The following is a 17783-nucleotide window of genomic DNA, read 5'->3' as shown; positions in this document are numbered from 1 at the left end:
GGGGAAACTGAGGCAGGAGGATCACAAGTTTGAGGTCAGCCTTGGCAACTGACTCTGTCTCAAAATAAAAAGTAAAAAAAGGCTGGGGATGTAACTTTGTAGTAGAGAGTCCTTGGGTTCAAGCCTCAATACAATAATAATAATAATAACAGCAGCAGCCTGGGCAACTTAGCAAGACCGTATCTCAAAATTAAATTTAAAAAGGGCTGGAGTTTTAAAAAAATCAAACAAACTCAGAGCACTCCTGGTTTCAGTCTCCATCCAGAACTGAAAAAATGAATGAATGGCTATTACATTTACTACTCATTAATCATAAATTGCTCTTATTGATCACCATCAATAGTACCTAAGTTGGCAACACATAATATGTTTAAATATTTGTTCCTAATTTTTAAAATGTTAGTGTTCCCCAACTTTGAAATTCGATTTGTCTTTATTTCAGATCTGTTGTTGGAATAGTAAAGCAGAGTAGAACATTATGCACCCAAGTTAAAGCACAAATCTTTTAGAGAAAAATAATCCACATATATGCCAAATTTAGAAGCATAAGGAGTTTATGCAAAAATCCTGTGCCTTTGAAGCCATATAAAAAGGATCAGATGTCATAACATTTGTTCTTTCTGATAACAGAATTTTTGAAGCCCAGAAAACTAATTTGTTTTTCTAGACTCATCATATCTAACCAAACCAATTCATTTTTAACCCCTCTTTAATTCTTCACTATTCCTTTTTAGTACTGGTGCTGTAAGTGCTCGTAACATTATGCTGTTGAAAAAGAAACAAGCCCGCTGTCAGGGAGTAGTTTGTGCCATGAAGGTAAGTGTGAACAAATTTGAAAAATTTGAATTTTTTCTTCGACTATCATAATTCTCATATTGCAAACCCAACCCCCTCCCCCCAGCTTCTGTTTTAAAGAAAATATCTTAACTGTTAACCTAAAACTAATCTCTTAAAATTCCTTGGTTGCTGATTCAATTATGTCCTTCAAAATGGGTCTTTCATTGCTCATATTAGAGTTTGTATCAATCCATATTGTTTTGACTATAATAATATTGTGAAGAGGCATATTGAGTTTTAAGTCATAATCACACATTTGTAAATGTTCTTGGGTTTTTTTTTATTTTTACTTTAGGAGGCGTTTGGCTTTATCGAAAGAGGTGATGTTGTAAAAGAGATATTCTTTCACTATAGTGAATTTAAAGGTGACCTAGAAACCTTACAGCCTGGAGATGATGTGGAATTCACAATCAAGGACAGAAATGTAAGATAGTTGCCTGACTTGATCTTTGATCTTTTAAGATTAGTAGTGGATTACATCTTTAGGAAACACTTAAAATTATATGATTTCCCTTGCTTCTTCCCCAACCCCTTTTGATTTAGGGTAAAGAAGTTGCAACAGATGTCAGACTTTTGCCTCAAGGAACAGTCATTTTTGAAGACATCAGCATTGAACATTTTGAAGGAACTGTAACCAAAGTTATCCCAAAAGTACCCAGTAAAAACCAGGCAAGTTATCTTTTGGGGGAGAGTTCTCTTTTGCCCCATTAATAATTGAATAAATAATAGGGTGTCATATACTGAAATTTTTATTTCATTTGATTAATGTAATTGTGTTTAGGGTATAACACAAGTATCTTTTCATATATATGTAATTAAACCAAATGAGAAACTTCTGATATGTCTGTGAATATGTATTTTTTTCACTGGTAAGAGGTTAATTGGGAAAAATTCTTACTGGCCTGGTCTGCAATTTGGATGTGCATTTGTTTCCTGCTCTCCAATCACTCCCTCCCCCCCCCTTTTTTTTTTTTAATGGGGAGTGGCAAGGAAATAAATGATGTCATTGTGTAAGAAATGTGAATTATTAAGGACTAAAAATTCTTAAGTAAAATCTCTTGATATCAGAGTACAGAGTCTTAACTACAATGTTGTGATTTATGGTTATGCCATGTGACTGTAGAATATGAAGCTTTCAAATAGGACCTATGTTGTCAACACCTTTTTTCCCCTTTAGGGAACTATATTATAAATAACATGGGTTTGCTGTGTGTTCTTCTTGTTTGACTTAGAACTAGGAAGGATGAGAAATCTCCAGCTAAAATCGTTTTTCCTTCTCATCAGAATGACCCATTGCCAGGACGAATCAAAGTTGACTTTGTGATTCCTAAAGAACTTCCCTTTGGAGACAAAGATACAAAATCCAAGGTGACCCTATTGGAAGGTGACCATGTTAGGTTTAATATTTCAACAGACCGACGTGACAAATTAGAACGAGCAACTAACATAGAAGTTCTATCAAATACATTTCAGTTCACTAATGAAGCCAGAGAAATGGTAAGTATTGAATATTATTGGATCTGTATCTAACATGGAACGGCCAACATTATCTTAAAGTTTGTACTACTAAATTAAAAGTTCTTGTAAGTTTTTTTTACCACACTGGGGAGTTACCTTTTTTTAAGGTAATTAACAATCACATACGTTTGAGTTAGTCAAAGTTTATCTCTGCCAGTTACCCTGAAAGTATATGTGAAAAAGTTCTAGAACAGAAATCTGGACAGGATTATTGTATTTTGAGGGCCATTAATTCTTTGACCCTTAAATATGAAGAGCAGAAAGATTCAAGCTCGTAGTTGTAGAGTTGCTTTTTTTCCCAAACTGTCGCCCAAGAAATTTGGTAAGTATTAGATTAAGTAAAGTCAAATAGGTCTTTTTTTCTTTAGTTTTCTTTTCCTTACTTTTTTTTTTTTGGCAGAACATTGAAAATTCTTTTTTTTTTTTTTTTGCATTGGCTAATTCTTCATTTTGGAGGGCTTGCTTTGTGCACTGTATGGTTTTTTGTTTTGTTTTTTAATTTTTTATTGTTGGCTGTTCAAAACATTACATAGTTCTTGATATATCATATTTCACACTTTGATTCAAGTGGGTTATGAGCTCCCATTTTTTGAAAATTCTTTTAAATGGGTAAATGTCCAGAAGTGGTGTGAACCAGAATTGTTTCCCAAATGTTTTACAAACTTGGTTTTTGTGAGCTTTCTCAGATAGAATTTATATTTGTTAGGATCATTTTATTTATAGTATGTTAGTGTTGTCAGTGAAGTTTTAACTTTCTTGACCCATTTTTAACCTTTGATTTTGGAGAACTGATTTTATATACATTTGGAGAACTGATCTTATATAATATGTACATACATATTATATATGTTATATATTTTTTTAATTTGGCGTTCTGAGCTTGTGATTTATTAATTTTTTTATTTTGGTACTAGTACTGGGGATTGAACCCAGGGGTGCTTTCCCACTGAGTTACATTTGCAGCCCTCAAACACCCCTCTTTTTATGTACCAGAAATTGAACCCATAGGAGCTTAATGCTGAGCCATATATCTCCAGCCCTTTTTATTTATTTTGAGACAGGGTCTCACCCAGTTGCTGAGGCTGGCTTGGAACTTGGTATCCTGCCTCAGCCTTCCAAGTCCCTGGGATTACGGACATGTACCACCATGCATGGCCTGAATGTGAGATTTTTAAGAAAAATTTCTCAGGATCTGTTTTGCTTTACAGTATAGAGTATGTAGCTTAGCAACAATTAAATGCCAGAATATTATGTAGATCATATTTATGTTATAGAATAATTACCTCTGCATTAATAAACATGCAGTATGTAATTCATTGGCAATTTGGTGATAATTCATGTTGTTTTGGTAAACATTTGATTACTACCATGTTTCAAGTTCAAGATACATTACCCCCAAAAAGCTGATAATTTAGTAAGAAGAAGAAAAAATATGGAAAGGATTTTTTGCATTTTATTTTTCAGACTTAAGCTTAAATTCTTCCTTTGTGTAAACTCACCAAAAAAAAATTTGAGGTAGAGTTTAAAGAATTGCCTTTTTTGTCAACTTTTGAAGTGCCAATTGGTAAAGTTTTGAAATTTTTGGAGGTTATATTGTTATTAGGTTTAGGCTTTTATGAAATGAGTTATGTATGTTTACATTCAAATAGGATATATCACTTTTTCTAGTATTTGCCAAGAAGCTAAGTACAGTGGTTTATGCCTGTAATCCCAGACTTGGAAGCTGAGGCAGGAGGATGGCAAGTTTGAAGCCAGCCTCCACAACTTAGACCCTGTATCAAAATAAAAGGGCTTAGTGGTAAAGCACCCCTGGGTTTAATCCCTGGCAGGTAAATAAATAAATATTTGCTAAGAAGTCACATTCAGAGATCTCAGAATTGCTGATTTTAAATTACTTGTTTGAAAACAATGAGTTTGCTGGATGCAGTGGTATAACTTTGTAATCCCAGCAACTTGGGATGCTAAGAAGGAGGATCAAAAGTTCACAGTCAGCCTCAGTGACTTGGTGAGACCCTGTCTTAATATGAAAACTAAAAAGAGGTATGAGTTTATATTAAAGAGGGAAAAATGGGGACAACAGTATTCAGGTTATTAATAGTAAATATTCCTAGTGAATTTAACTTGATGATGTTGCAGGCTTGAATGTTACCTTACTTGAAAAGCTTCACAACCAGTGAAACTGTACTTGGGTTTCAGGGTGTGATTGCTGCCATGAGAGATGGTTTTGGTTTCATCAAGTGTGTGGATCGTGATGCTCGTATGTTCTTCCACTTCAGTGAAATTCTGGATGGGAACCAGCTCCATATTGCAGATGAAGTAGAGTTTACTGTGGTTCCTGTGAGTAGTGTTTGAGAAAGGTATGGGCGTGGGGTTTCTAATGCCTCCTTTGTCGGTTTAAAGTTAATTTTGTTTTATCATTTATAGGATATGCTCTCTGCCCAAAGAAATCATGCTATTAGGATTAAAAAACTTCCCAAGGGCACGGTTTCATTCCATTCCCATTCAGATCATCGTTTTCTGGGCACTGTAGAGAAAGAAGCCACTTTTTCTAATCCTAAAACCACTAGCCCAAATAAAGGCAAAGAGAAGGTAAGTTTTATATAATCAGAATGGTTTGTATAGCTCTTTGTTCCTCTTCTGTTACAGGCACATAATAATGGAGTATTATTTCTTTAGATGGGAGATCCCAGGGCTCTGTACCACTGATCTACATCTGTACCTTTTGGGGTACTAGGGATTGAACTCAAGGGCACTTTACCACCGAGTGGCATTCTCGTTCCTTTTTGTTTGTGAGACAGGGTCTAAGATGCTGAGGTTAGCCCTGAATTTGAGATCCTCCTGCTCCCCCAAGTCAACTGGGATTGTAGGCATAACATCACCACGCCTAGCAAGAATTCTGGTGAATATTAATAGTGATATAATCACAGCAAGATTTCTTAGCATCACCATTATTAACATTTTGGGAAGGATAATTGTTGCTGTGGGGAATACGATCTCTTGTGACAGCAAGAAATTTCACTATAAATTTCCAGACATCCTTTGAGAGGCAAAATCATCCCCAGTTGGGATCCACCTATCAAAAATACTAATACTTGCCTTTTAAGCAGTTTAAAACTCATAGGTAGATTTCTATTCATGCATTTGGACTCAAATTATTGAAAAATCCATTGAGTAGTAAATAAAAAGAAAATGTAAGTTAGCTTCACTCACAACTAAATAACGAATTGAGTGGCGTTAGTCAAAATAAGTAATTCATACAGAATCCAAAATATTACTATTAACATTCCATAAGAGTGTTCTGGCAAAAATGAATTGTAACTGGCAAAATGTGGGGTGGTCACACTAAAGTATTGATATTTAAAGGGTAGAGATAGGAAAGAGAATTTCTCAAAAGAGGTGCAGATAATAAAATTTCAGGGTTTCTTAATCAGTGAGTAAGATGTTTGACAGGAAGATGTGGTTTGTGTTTTGTTTTGGATGAGGGAAGATAGGATAAATAAGGGTGAAAATAAGGACACAGCTAGATTGGGAGGGTGTTGGTTGCTACTTAAGAATAGCAATGTGCTGCATTTCAAGAAAAATCTTTGTTAGAAAGTAGTATCAGGTGTGTGCTTGGGGCAGATAATGGCATTAGTCAAAGGTGCAGGTGCAGGTGGAGAAAGTCAAAAAAGGAAGAAGATTAGGTACAGGAAATTATAGCTAATATAATTTATTAATATACACAAGAGAAGGTACATGAAAAAGATACTGGATAAAACTTTTCTATGTTCATATATGGATACAACACCAGTGAAACTCCACATCATATACAACCACAGAATGAGATCCTAATTAGAATAAGTGGTTGTTTGTGTGTGTGTGTGGTTCTGGGGATTGAACCCAGGGCCTTGGGCATGCCAGGTTATATCCCCAGCCCCTAGAATAAGCTTTTTCATATATGTATGTCAAAATACACTCTACTCTCATGTATATAAAAAAAAATAACATTTTTCAAAATTGGAAGGAAAAAAGAAAGATATGCCAAGGAATTTAAAAATACCACCAACGAGCCATTGTACTGGCTTTGTACTTGGTCAAGTTTATTTTCCCAAGACTTTTCCAATTTGCAAAGTGTGGCGAAGAGTTAACTATATGGAGATGGTTTTGTCATAACAAATTTGAAGGTAGAAAATGCCTGGTATGTTATAAATATATGGTAATTTAAAAATTGTCATAAAAATAAGCAGTTATAGGAAAATATAAAAGGTAGAAGGTAGATATTAATTGGTGTTGAATATGTAATAGTTGGTAATGAGGTTATAAGACTTACGAAGGAGAACAGCAAGATTAGTGATGTGAGCTTTATTCCCATAGAAATGATGTTGAAACCATACAATGGTATAATTTATGTAATTGCTGATACAATGTGATTACTTCCTGTGTGATTCTGTATGACATACCTGAAATTTTAAAATTTTTATTGTAGAAATATTGGTATATCATAACTTAATCACCTACTTCATATCAAATGGTGTGAACTGTGCATTATATCAAATTAAATTCTCCTTCATTGATAAATGTACTGATTGACAATGTATCCAAAACACTGTGGTGTACTATTAGATAACAAAGGATACTTGAGCTTCATTAGGAGGTAATAATGATTTCTCTTTATAGGATACTAAAGCTTCTTGCTGTTTAGAATTTTCACTTGGTTAGAAATAACATGCCCAGTTTGTTTCCTGGTTGGCTGTGAGTGGTAGAGAATAAAAGCATGTTCAAGATTTTCAAAAATTTTCCCTCTTCAACAATACAAATTAGGTTCTTAAGACTGAAACACCCAATGGCAGCAGGTTGGTCCTGTCTTAGATTTCGGCAAGACCACCTTTTTATTCACAGAAGTAATCTGTTACTGTTAGAAAACATTAGAATAAGCCCATTGACTTGGGAGACTGAGGCAGGAGGATCACAAGTTCAAGGCCAGCCTCAGTAACTTAACAAGACTCTGTCTCAAAATTAAAGAGAATGGGGATGTAGCTCAGTGGTAAACCACCCCTGGGTTAAATCCTCAATACCAAAAAAAAAAAAAAAAAAGAAAGAAAGAAAACAGTACAATTACAAGTTTCTATGGCTCTGCCAATTCTTTTAGCTCAAGGATCTCTTAACAACTATAGTTGCTTACATTGTTGGTTGGTTGGTTGGTTTCCTGGACTGGGGATTAAACCCAGGGACCTTGTACTACGGAGCTATAACAAGAACTCTTTTTATTTTGGGTTAAGGTCTTGCTGAGTTGCTGAGGCTGGCCTTGAACTTGGGATTGGCTTACCTTAGCCTACCAAATAGCTAGGATTAAGGCTACCAAGCAATACCTACTTCGTGTTTTTTTCTTGGGGCTATTTTCATTGTATTCTGACCCTGTTCCTTTTTAGGAGGCTGAGGATGGCATTATTGCTTACGATGATTGTGGGGTGAAACTGACCATTGCTTTTCAAGCCAAGGATGTGGAAGGATCTACTTCTCCTCAAATAGGAGATAAGGCAAGATAATCTTTATTTGAGAGAAGGGTTTAAGGTTGTCATCTTGATCATAGATCCTAAAGGATGGTTTCTTTAAATTTTTTTTCTTTAAAATTTTGCCAAAATATTTTTTGTACTTAAAAAGTTAAATATGTGATTATCTTTTTAAAAATATTTTTTAGTTGTTGATGGACTTTTTTTTTTTTTTAATTTATTTTCAGTGCCTCACACGCAGTGCCTAGGTAGGCACTGTACCACTTGACTATAACCACTTGAGTTACATATGATTATCTTCATATGTAAAAGCAGCTCATTCAATTAATATACCCAGTCTAGAAAGCTCTTTGTTCAGTCTTTTTGAGAATTCTCTCTTTAAGCATTAGGGAAGGTACACATAAATCCATTTGAAATATTACCAAAATAAAATATCAAGTATGTTACAATGTCATTTATCTTTTTCTCATACCTATCTCTGGGTTTTGGATAGCAGTCCCATAGAGAAAATAAGACTAAGAAATACATAACTGAAGATCAGTAAAACTTAATCCTTGGTGAAAAATGATATGAGACATAGAAGTGTTTGTGAAAACTCATTTCATCCAAGTAATTACAAAGAATATCTGGAGTGGGGAGCATGATCTGGAGGATTTTTAGGTCTCATTTTCAGAGTTAAGAAACTTGACATTGAACAGTATTAATGATCATGCTCATTTTTCACAGGTTGAATTTAGTATTAGTGACAAACAGAGGCCTGGACAGCAGATTGCAACTTGTGTGCGGCTTTTAGGTCGTAATTCCAACAAGAGGCTCTTGGGTTATGTGGCAACTCTGAAAGATAATTTTGGGTTTATTGAAACAGCCAATCATGATAAGGAAATCTTTTTCCATTACAGGTAAGGAATGTCTTTTAGGAACTTACAGCTTATTTGTTATCTTGCTTTAGCCATAAAACATTAAATATTGACTGCTGTTTTTATTGTTGGTTATATTTCTTGAATCTCAAGATTCCATTTTGGCACAATATTTTTAAGATATATACTAACTTCTACATAGAGAACATATGACCAAAAGATATGGACAAACCTGTGTCTTCTTGAACAGTGGAGAGCCTTTCTACTCCAGTGACAGAATATTTTGTTTTACATATTGGTAGCAGAGAGTTGTACATCTGACATATAGTATAGCATAATGTTTAAGAATGTGGGCTCTTAGAACCAGCACCAGAGAATTCATATATGGATCCAGGCTCTGTCACTTAACCATATATGTAACTTTTATCAAATGAATTAACTTCTTGGTATTTTATTATCTGGAAGGTGGGATTAATGGTACCCACTTCATAGTATTTAAAAGTATTCAACATAAGTAAGTATGCCATGAATGTTTTATAGAAGAAAGTCTACTTGCTACTGTTGATGTTTCTGGTAATGGCTTATTTAAATGTCATTTTTTTTTTTCCTTTAGTGAGTTCTCTGGTGATGTCGATAGCCTGGAGCTGGGGGACATGGTCGAATACAGCTTGTCCAAAGGCAAAGGCAACAAAGTCAGTGCTGAAAAAGTAAACAAAACTCACTCAGGTAATGAATTGTGACATATACTGTTTTCAGCATGTGCTTTGGGTGGAAGATAAGGGATAGGGTGGGAAAGGAAGACATGACCCAGTTAGTTGTTCTACCTCTGTCATTCTCACATGTGGTCCCCAGATCAGTAATATAATTTGGCTCCTCATTAGAAATGCAAATTTTCTGACCTCACTTCAGGCCTGCTGTAATTCTGGGGATAGGCAATCTGTTTTTATTAAGTTTTTCAAGTGACTCTGGTATACACCAAAGCTTGAGAAGCAATGTTCTAGATATTTCAGTAATTTGTATTAAATCTCTTTTTAAAAACCCACAAGCCCAGAGAGGTGAACTTTTTAGAAGACTTATTTTTGAAGAAAAAGTCTAAATGTGAAAAATAATGGGAAATTATGAAAAGACCTGCAAACTAAGTTTTGGCTTTCCATCTAAACTCCCCAAAATGATAACTCAGACCATTAATTTCTTTTTTTCTTTTTTTTTTTTTTTTTTTGAGAGAGAGAGAGAATTTTTTTTAATATTTATTTTTTAGTTCTCGGCAGACACAACATCTTTGTTTGTATGTGGTGCTGAGGATCGAACCCTGGGCCGCACGCATGCCAGGCGAGCGCGCTACCACTTGAGCCAGGGAGCGTGCTACCACTTGAGCCACATCCCCAGCCCGAGACCATTAATTTCAATGCCATAAATATGTTAAGTATATAATGTTTTAGACACTGGGGATACTGAAGGGGAAAACCAGACAAATCCCAGCCTTCATTGAGCTTATTTTTTTGTGGAAACCACGGACAGACAAGGAGTTAAATATTTGTATATAATATGTTTAGAAAGATAATAAAACATATTTAAAGATAAATCAGAAAGTATATAAGTAGTATCCCATATTAGAGACCAGGAAAGCCCTCACTAAAAAGGTGATATTAGTCATCTGAAAAGGGGAGCGAGCCAAATTTTAAATGCCATTACTTGTTAATTCCTTAAATTGAGTTTATTTAGCAAAGTCAGATTAGAAATATTGAAGGTCAAGCATCTATTCTAGAAATAGAGCTTGGCTTTTAGGTGTGCCATACCACTTAAAGAATAGCAGGCACACAGTCCACCTGCATTAACATTTAGGTTGGTTTCTGCCTTTTTTTTTTTTGGCCCCACTTTTGAGTGGAATAATTAAAATTGTCAAGTGAAACATGTACATGCATTTGTTTTTATTTTGTAGTGAATGGTATTACTGAAGAAGCTGATCCAACTATCTATTCTGGTAAAGTCATTCGCCCCCTCAGAGGTGTTGATCCAACACAGATTGAGTATCAAGGAATGATTGAGATCGTGGATGAGGGTAAGCACATTGTTATCAGATGGAATGAAATTTTCATACCTTCTGGTGAACACTTATTTTTAAATTTTGGTATGTGTGTGTGTGTTGGAGATTGAACCTAAGGTGCTCTATCACTGAACTACATCCCCTTTTTATTATTTTTGAATTGTGAGACAGGGTCTTGATAAATTGCACAAGCTGGCCTTGAACCTAGAATTCTCCTACATCAACCTCGTGGGTCCTGGTGGACGTTTTCAGGATTTTAAAATAGATGGGATTTGTTGTAGTTGTTTTTAATTTTCTTAAAATATGAATTCAGGAGAAGGGACTCTTCCTCATTCCCTCACCCCATGCTTGATTTTTATTTTATACTCTTGGAAGTTAGATCATCCTGGATTTAAATTATGAACAAATGATTACTAAGTTAGCACATGGTCAATTTGTGATTAAATAACTGACTTATTTGAGACTGAGAACAAATTTTCACAGTAAAAAAAAAAAAAGATTATTTAATGTTGAATGGTGATCAAACACTCTAGTTACTTGTTATTCACCTTTTATAAGTATTTTTATATCCTGCAAAAGTTTATCCATCTGTCAAGGCCTTAATAGCTAGAGTTCCATGACAATTCTGCTTTTTATCTCTAGGCCAAGATTCTCACCATTTTCTACCTTTACATTTTTTCTCTCCGTTTTCAAGAACTCCTTGAGTTCTGATAATCGCCTTTTGTCACCACCTGTAAGACCAACTTTGTATGGTCTGCATGCATTAAATAAATGCAATAGAAATAGGAGGAAACTGGATGACTAGGACAGCAGACATACATAGTGGTTAGAGTGGATGAATTGGTTTTGATATTTTAACCAAAAATAAATCCTTTTATCATCTATAAGTCAGAACCAAAGTGGGGAAGAAAAAGTCTTTGGGAGAAAGAAATGACCCCTTGATAACCTGTTACTTTTTATCACATGAAGTCCTGAGGAATTTTTATTTTACATAAAACCCTCTTTCTCTTCCTTCCTCCCCCTCCCCTCATGAACACTCCCCACCCCAAACATGAGTTGACTTTATAGAAAGTCTTTTAAACTAATGCTATGATGACACAATACTCTAAAAAGACCATGGGAGTATGGGCTACTCTCTAATTTTAACTTGGGAAAAATATTGAATTGCCCTTCTCCCCCCTGCCCCTACATAAGAGATGCAAAAGAAATTAAAAGCTGCTTATCTCCCAGTCCATTTATTCTTCATCACTAACTGTTCAAGGATATTATGGGACATCTCTAAGCCTAGAATTTTCTAGGGCTAGACAGATCATATTTTCCCATTTACTTGTAAGGACAGCTCTTTTTTATTCAGGAACACAACTAAAGCTCACACAATATAAGACTTTGGAGTTGGGCAACATTGAACACCATGTCCTAGTTTTATAACCTTAAACAAATCACTTAAATCTTCCTTTATTCAGTTTCTTCATCTTTAAAATTAGGATATTCAACTTCAAAATATTTTATAAAGATTAGGTGTGAATCAGTATGAATACTTGTGGGGAGAGGGATGTTACTCAGTGTAGGGTGCTTGCCTAGCATGTTTGAGGCCTTAAGTGTTTGTTTTTGGTTTTGGTTTTTTAATTTTATTTAAAAATGTGGTGCTAAGGATCGAACCTAGTGCTTCACATGTGCAAGGCAAGCGCTTTGCCACTGAGTCTCACAGCCCCAGCTTTTTTTTTTTTTAATGTATTTTTTTTAGTTGTAGGTAGACACAGTACTTTTATTTTTATGTGCTGAGGATCATACCTCATGCGTGCAGGTGAGCGCGCTCTACCACTGAGCCATAGCCCCAGCCCCATTGAGTTCTTAGGTTTGATCTTCAATACTGCAAAAAAGAAATGAGTGCTTAATAAAATGGTAATTATATCTGTAATCACTGTTATGTATGACTTGATTTGCTAGAATTATCTTCACATTTTGGGTTCCTGCATGTTTTTGGGGTGTTTTAGTTTGTTTGTTTTAAGATTTCTTTTTTAGTTGTAGATGGACACAATATCTTTATTTTGTGTATTTCTTTATGGGGTGCTCAGGATCAAACCCAGTGCCTCACACATTCTAGGTGAGCGCTCTACCACTGAGCCACAACCCCAGCCCATATATTTGTTTTTTAAATCTTTACTTCTGTGTGTTAACAGGATGATAAAAACGTTTCCATCCCAGCATCTCAGGAGGCTGAGGCAGGAGGATCTCAAGTTCCAAGCCAGCCTCATCAAAAGTGAGGTGCTAAGCAACTCAGTGAGAACCCTGTCTCTAAGTAAAATATAAAATAGGGCTGGGGATGTAGCTCAGTGGTTGAATGCCACTGAGTTCAGTCCCCAGCAAACACTCCCCCCGCCAAAAAGTGTTTTCAGTTCCAAAGCTTCCATTTCTTGCCTATTTTTCTCTTCTCTTTTATTAGTTCATTGGATTTATCTGGGTGCTAAATTGATATGCACCCAAACTCATTGGTTCATTTATTATCTGTATCCTGCACTAACCTCTAGAAAATTTTTTACTGTTGTAGGGCAGAACTCAAGGAGGGAAAAAAAGATGGCATGTTTTTGTAGTTTTCTTGAAAAAAATAGCATTCGTTTGTTTACATATTTTCTTTGATTGCTATATCACTACAGCGGCACTGTTGAGTAGTTGTGATAGACAGGATGTCTTATAAGCTTAGGAGGTGGAATGTCAAAGAAGGGTTTTCTGTTCTGCATTGTTTGCCTGTGTCTAACTGGTTTACTTTCTGATTAGGTATGGGTCAGCAATATTTTGTCTATTTGGTTCATATTGTACACTGGAAGAGAATAATGCTTAAATCCAGCTAATAAGATTTCAAGTTTGTTATATTTTTAAGTTCATGAATGCATTTTAAAAGTGTTTGTTAGCTAGTAAAGTACTAATTAAGTGATCAAGTTCTCATTTGTTTTCGTTTAGTATTTAACATTTGGAGTTCCTTTTAAGCTTAAAAGTAAACTTTCTCATGACACATTTTCCAACACCTATATTTAGAATAGATGCAGAGTACTATTGTAAAATATTAGCTTTTAGACTTTGTGCCTGTTTCTCTACAGGGGATATGAAAGGTGAGGTGTATCCATTTGGCATAGTCGGAATGGCCAATAAAGGGGATTGCCTGCAGAAAGGGGAGAGTGTCAAGTTCCAATTGTGTGTCCTGGGCCAAAATGCACAGACTATGGCCTATAACATCACGCCCCTGCGCAGGGCCACAGTAGAGTGTGTGAAAGATCAGGTAAGTACAGCATCTCTGGATATGAATTTGAACCTCTGAACTAAAACCTTGACATTTATTTGATTTGATTTTTATTTTATTTTTACTAATTCGGGGTAGCTTATAAAAATAGGAAGGAAAATCAAAAGAAAGTGACTGTATTAGTAAAGAGAAAATAAGAGTGATTATTCATAACTAATACTGTATATTGCAGAAAGTAAACTTGAAGAGTTCCAGAGTAAAGGAGCTATAAGAGTTTTTGAAATTTATTTCTTCTTAGTATTTTATATATAATAATAGGGTTCAATATCTATATTCATACATGCACATAAAGTTAATCAAGTTCATCCCCCAGAATTATGAGATTTTTGTACACTTAATGCTCTGAGCTTCTTTTGCAGACCACCCAAAGAAATTGTGTTTAGAGTATTTATGAAATAAGCTTAGGGGAGTTGGGTGTGATACACACCTATAATCCTGGCACCTTGTGAAGATGAGGCAGGAGGATCACAAGTTTGAGGCCAGCCTCAATAATTTAGGGCCTTACTAGGCCCTAAGCAACTTAAACCTATCTCAAAAAATTAAAAGGGCTCTGAATGTGGCTCAGCAGTTAAGCACCTGTGGATTCAATCCCCAGTACCAAAAAATAAATAAGCTTAGGAGAAACAAAACTAGTCCTATTACTGATACCTTTGGTTCATCCCTTAGAATTCTTAGAGGAAACATTTTTCAACATCAGTACAGTGAATATAACAGTTTTCATGGCTAATATCCATAAACCTAACTGATTAAATCTAGAAGGGATCAAAATGAGTTATAGGTTTAAGTAAGGGGCTCCCTAGTGATTACTAATTCAGAAAATTAGTTGATAATAATATATGAAGAAACAAGGCAATCTTTGTTTCAGACAAAGATTTATTTCAGAATGGCAGTGATTGTGAGGTTTTTTTTCCCTTCCTATCCCCCTCCCCCACCCCTCCTCCCCAGTTTGGCTTCATTAACTACGAAGTAGGAGATAGCAAGAAGCTCTTTTTCCATGTGAAAGAAGTTCAAGATGGCATTGAGCTACAGGCAGGAGATGAAGTGGAGTTCTCAGTGATTCTTAATCAGCGTACTGGCAAGTGCAGTGCCTGTAATGTTTGGCGAGTCTGGTGAGTTTTTTTGATTGTAGTTGGATTAGTAATCACCTAGGGTTCTCATAATTTCTGTTGTCTGTCCTTTTATCACTTTTTTTTTTTAACTTTGCCATTCTGGTTTTATTCCCTGCCCTTTTGCCATTTTTGGTTATGTATTCATGCTTTTTACCTGTAGTATTATCTTCTTTTCCTCTAGTTTTTATTGCCTGGACTTAACATTCATAAACCTGGGCCAGTTGAAACACTTATATATGCTATGCTAGCATTATATATGGTAGATGTTAAATATAAAAAGTTTATGTAGTCCTTGTTCTTAAAGAATTCTGCTTATTTGCTTATTTCTTCCATCAGGACATTTCCAGGATATATGGTGCTTGAAATTCTAATTTTCAAATCTTTCTCATCCTGATTCTCCTTTTTTTTTTTTCTTTTCTTTTAAATCTCAATGTTTTCACCATTGTAGGAACTGGGATTCTCTAAAACTCTTTGTTCATATCTCACTTTTCTAAGGTTTTCTACATCAACTAGTTTGTTTTATGCATCTATGGAACTAACAAGTGTAGGATTGACCGTCACTGAAATGATTCTTCCAGATCATACATAGTTGGAACTACTTGAATGGGGGGGGTGCACACACACAAACTGGTCTGTCTTGTATTGCCAGCATTCTAGATGAGGCAACAGTCCCCATTAAAAGTGAGTCATTTAAGCAATTAAGTAGGAAACACACTCCTCTCCAAATACTTTCTTCCTACCAAGTGTTGATTGTTCTCACCTTACAGTGAGGGCCCCAAGGCCGTTGCAGCTCCTCGACCTGATCGGTTGGTCAATCGCTTGAAGAACATCACCCTGGATGATGCTAGTGCTCCTCGCCTAATGGTTCTTCGTCAGCCAAGGGGACCAGATAACTCAATGGTATGGTTCCACAAAAGGGAGGACAACTGACAGACCAACATACTATTTGAAGTCTTATTTCAACATAGATTAGAGAACTTAATGAAGCAAGAAGCTTCAGTATTGCTTATAACTAGTTTGGATTCTCTACATGTTGGTTTAGCCCCTAATCAAGAAGCACAGTTCTTGCTTTTCTTAATACTTTCTACATAGCTTGGATAATGGTCAAGAGCACTTAAAAATGGATTTTCCTCCTCTAATAAAGAATTGGTAATGGTTAAAGTGATTAAAAATAATACTTAAGTAGCGCGAGTTGTGAATGTACTTATTTTGGTGCACCAAAGTTATTAATGGCAATTTTTATTTTGTTCACAGGGATTTGGTGCAGAAAGAAAGATTCGTCAAGCTGGTGTCATTGACTAACCACATCCATAAAGCACATCATTAACCCACTATGATCAAGTTGGGGGGATTCTGGTGAAGGGTTCTGAATATCTCCCTCTTCATCCCTCCCAAAATCTGGAATACTTATTCTATTGAGCTATTACACCAGTTTTAACACCTTCCTCGTGTTATGTTTAAAAAAATAAATAAATTTAAGAAACCATTTTAAAATTATGCACAGTTGCAGCCTGGAAAACTTAAGGTGGCGCCTTATAGTATCAATTTTAGGAGCTTTATTTGGTGCATTTAACGCAACTGGTAATTGCAAAATCCACTTCGCCTGTGTAAGTGAAAAATACAGACTGTTATCTTGTTGGCCCTATGAAATTCTGCACTTGATATTTAGTATATACTCTACCTTCATTACTTCTGGCAAGATGTTCTGCCTTAGCACTCAGTGGCATTCTTTTCCTTTTCTTTCCTGTTCATTATGCTTTAATTCTGAGGACCATATGAGGGTAGGATATATTACCTTTTAAAAATTACAAAAATTTGTATAGGCAAACCATTTTCTTAAGTTGATGGCCAAATGTTAAAATGTTATTTTTCATATCATTTATAATCTTGTCACAATCCACTTAACAAAATTTGGTTAGATATCAGTGAAAATTATCTTCCAGAGTAGTTTTTTTTCCTGGGATGGGGGGCAAATAACTTTACTACAATTGGTATATATGGTGCAGAATTTCGTGCAAATGAAGTGTGCCAGCAGTGTGATAATTTGAACATATTTAAACAAACAAAAAAAAAAGGACGAATGCACAAACTTGCTGCTGCTTAGATCACTGCAGCTTCTAGGACCCAGTTTCTTTTACTGATTTAAAAACAAAACGAGAAAAAAAAAATAAAAAAGTTGTGCCTGAAATGAATCTTGTTTTTTTTATAAGTAGCAGCCTGGTTCCTGTGTCCTGTAGTATACAGGCACTTGACCCTTGGTGTAGCTTCTGTTCAACTTTATATCACGGGAATGGATTGGTCTGATTTCTTGGCCCTCATCTTAAATTGGCCATATTCAGGGTCCCTGGCCAGTGGACTGAAGGCTATGTCTAAGATGACAAGGGTCAGCTCAGGGGATGTGGGGGAGGGCGCTTTTATCTTCCCCGTTGTCGTTTGAGGTTTTGATCTCTGGGTAAAGAGGCCATTTATCTTTGTAAACACAAAACATTTTGCTTTCTCCAGTTTTCTGTTAATGGCGAAAGAATGGAAGCGAATAAAGTTTTACTGATTTTTGAGACACTAGCACCTAGCGCTTTCATTATTGAAACGTCCTGCGTGGGAGGGGCGGGTCTGGGTGCGGCCTGCCGCGTGACT

General features: G+C 35.6%; 1 protein-coding gene across 2 annotated transcripts in view; it reads left to right on the top strand.

The window, feature by feature from the left end:
* Positions 1–17704, top strand: part of Csde1 (cold shock domain containing E1) — a 40444-nt gene extending 22740 nt beyond the window's left edge. For both annotated transcript variants that reach the window (XM_027940255.2, XM_027940254.2), the window contains 14 exons: positions 735–816; positions 1133–1261; positions 1381–1506; positions 2122–2334; positions 4552–4692; positions 4780–4944; positions 7764–7871; positions 8571–8743; positions 9315–9427; positions 10641–10760; positions 13841–14019; positions 14986–15149; positions 15917–16049; positions 16404–17704. In XM_027940255.2, the coding sequence (XP_027796056.1) occupies positions 735–816; positions 1133–1261; positions 1381–1506; positions 2122–2334; positions 4552–4692; positions 4780–4944; positions 7764–7871; positions 8571–8743; positions 9315–9427; positions 10641–10760; positions 13841–14019; positions 14986–15149; positions 15917–16049; positions 16404–16451 (1894 nt within the window). In that variant the 3' untranslated portion in view covers positions 16452–17704. The remainder of the gene's footprint in view (positions 1–734; positions 817–1132; positions 1262–1380; positions 1507–2121; positions 2335–4551; positions 4693–4779; positions 4945–7763; positions 7872–8570; positions 8744–9314; positions 9428–10640; positions 10761–13840; positions 14020–14985; positions 15150–15916; positions 16050–16403) is intronic.
* The last annotated feature ends 79 nt before the right edge of the window (positions 17705–17783 follow it).

This window comes from Marmota flaviventris, chromosome 10 (assembly GCF_047511675.1).
Source record: "Marmota flaviventris isolate mMarFla1 chromosome 10, mMarFla1.hap1, whole genome shotgun sequence".
In the NCBI taxonomy this organism is placed as follows: domain Eukaryota; kingdom Metazoa; phylum Chordata; class Mammalia; order Rodentia; family Sciuridae; genus Marmota; species Marmota flaviventris.
Note: the sequence above shows the minus strand (reverse complement) of the source record. Positions and strands in the feature narration are given on the sequence as shown.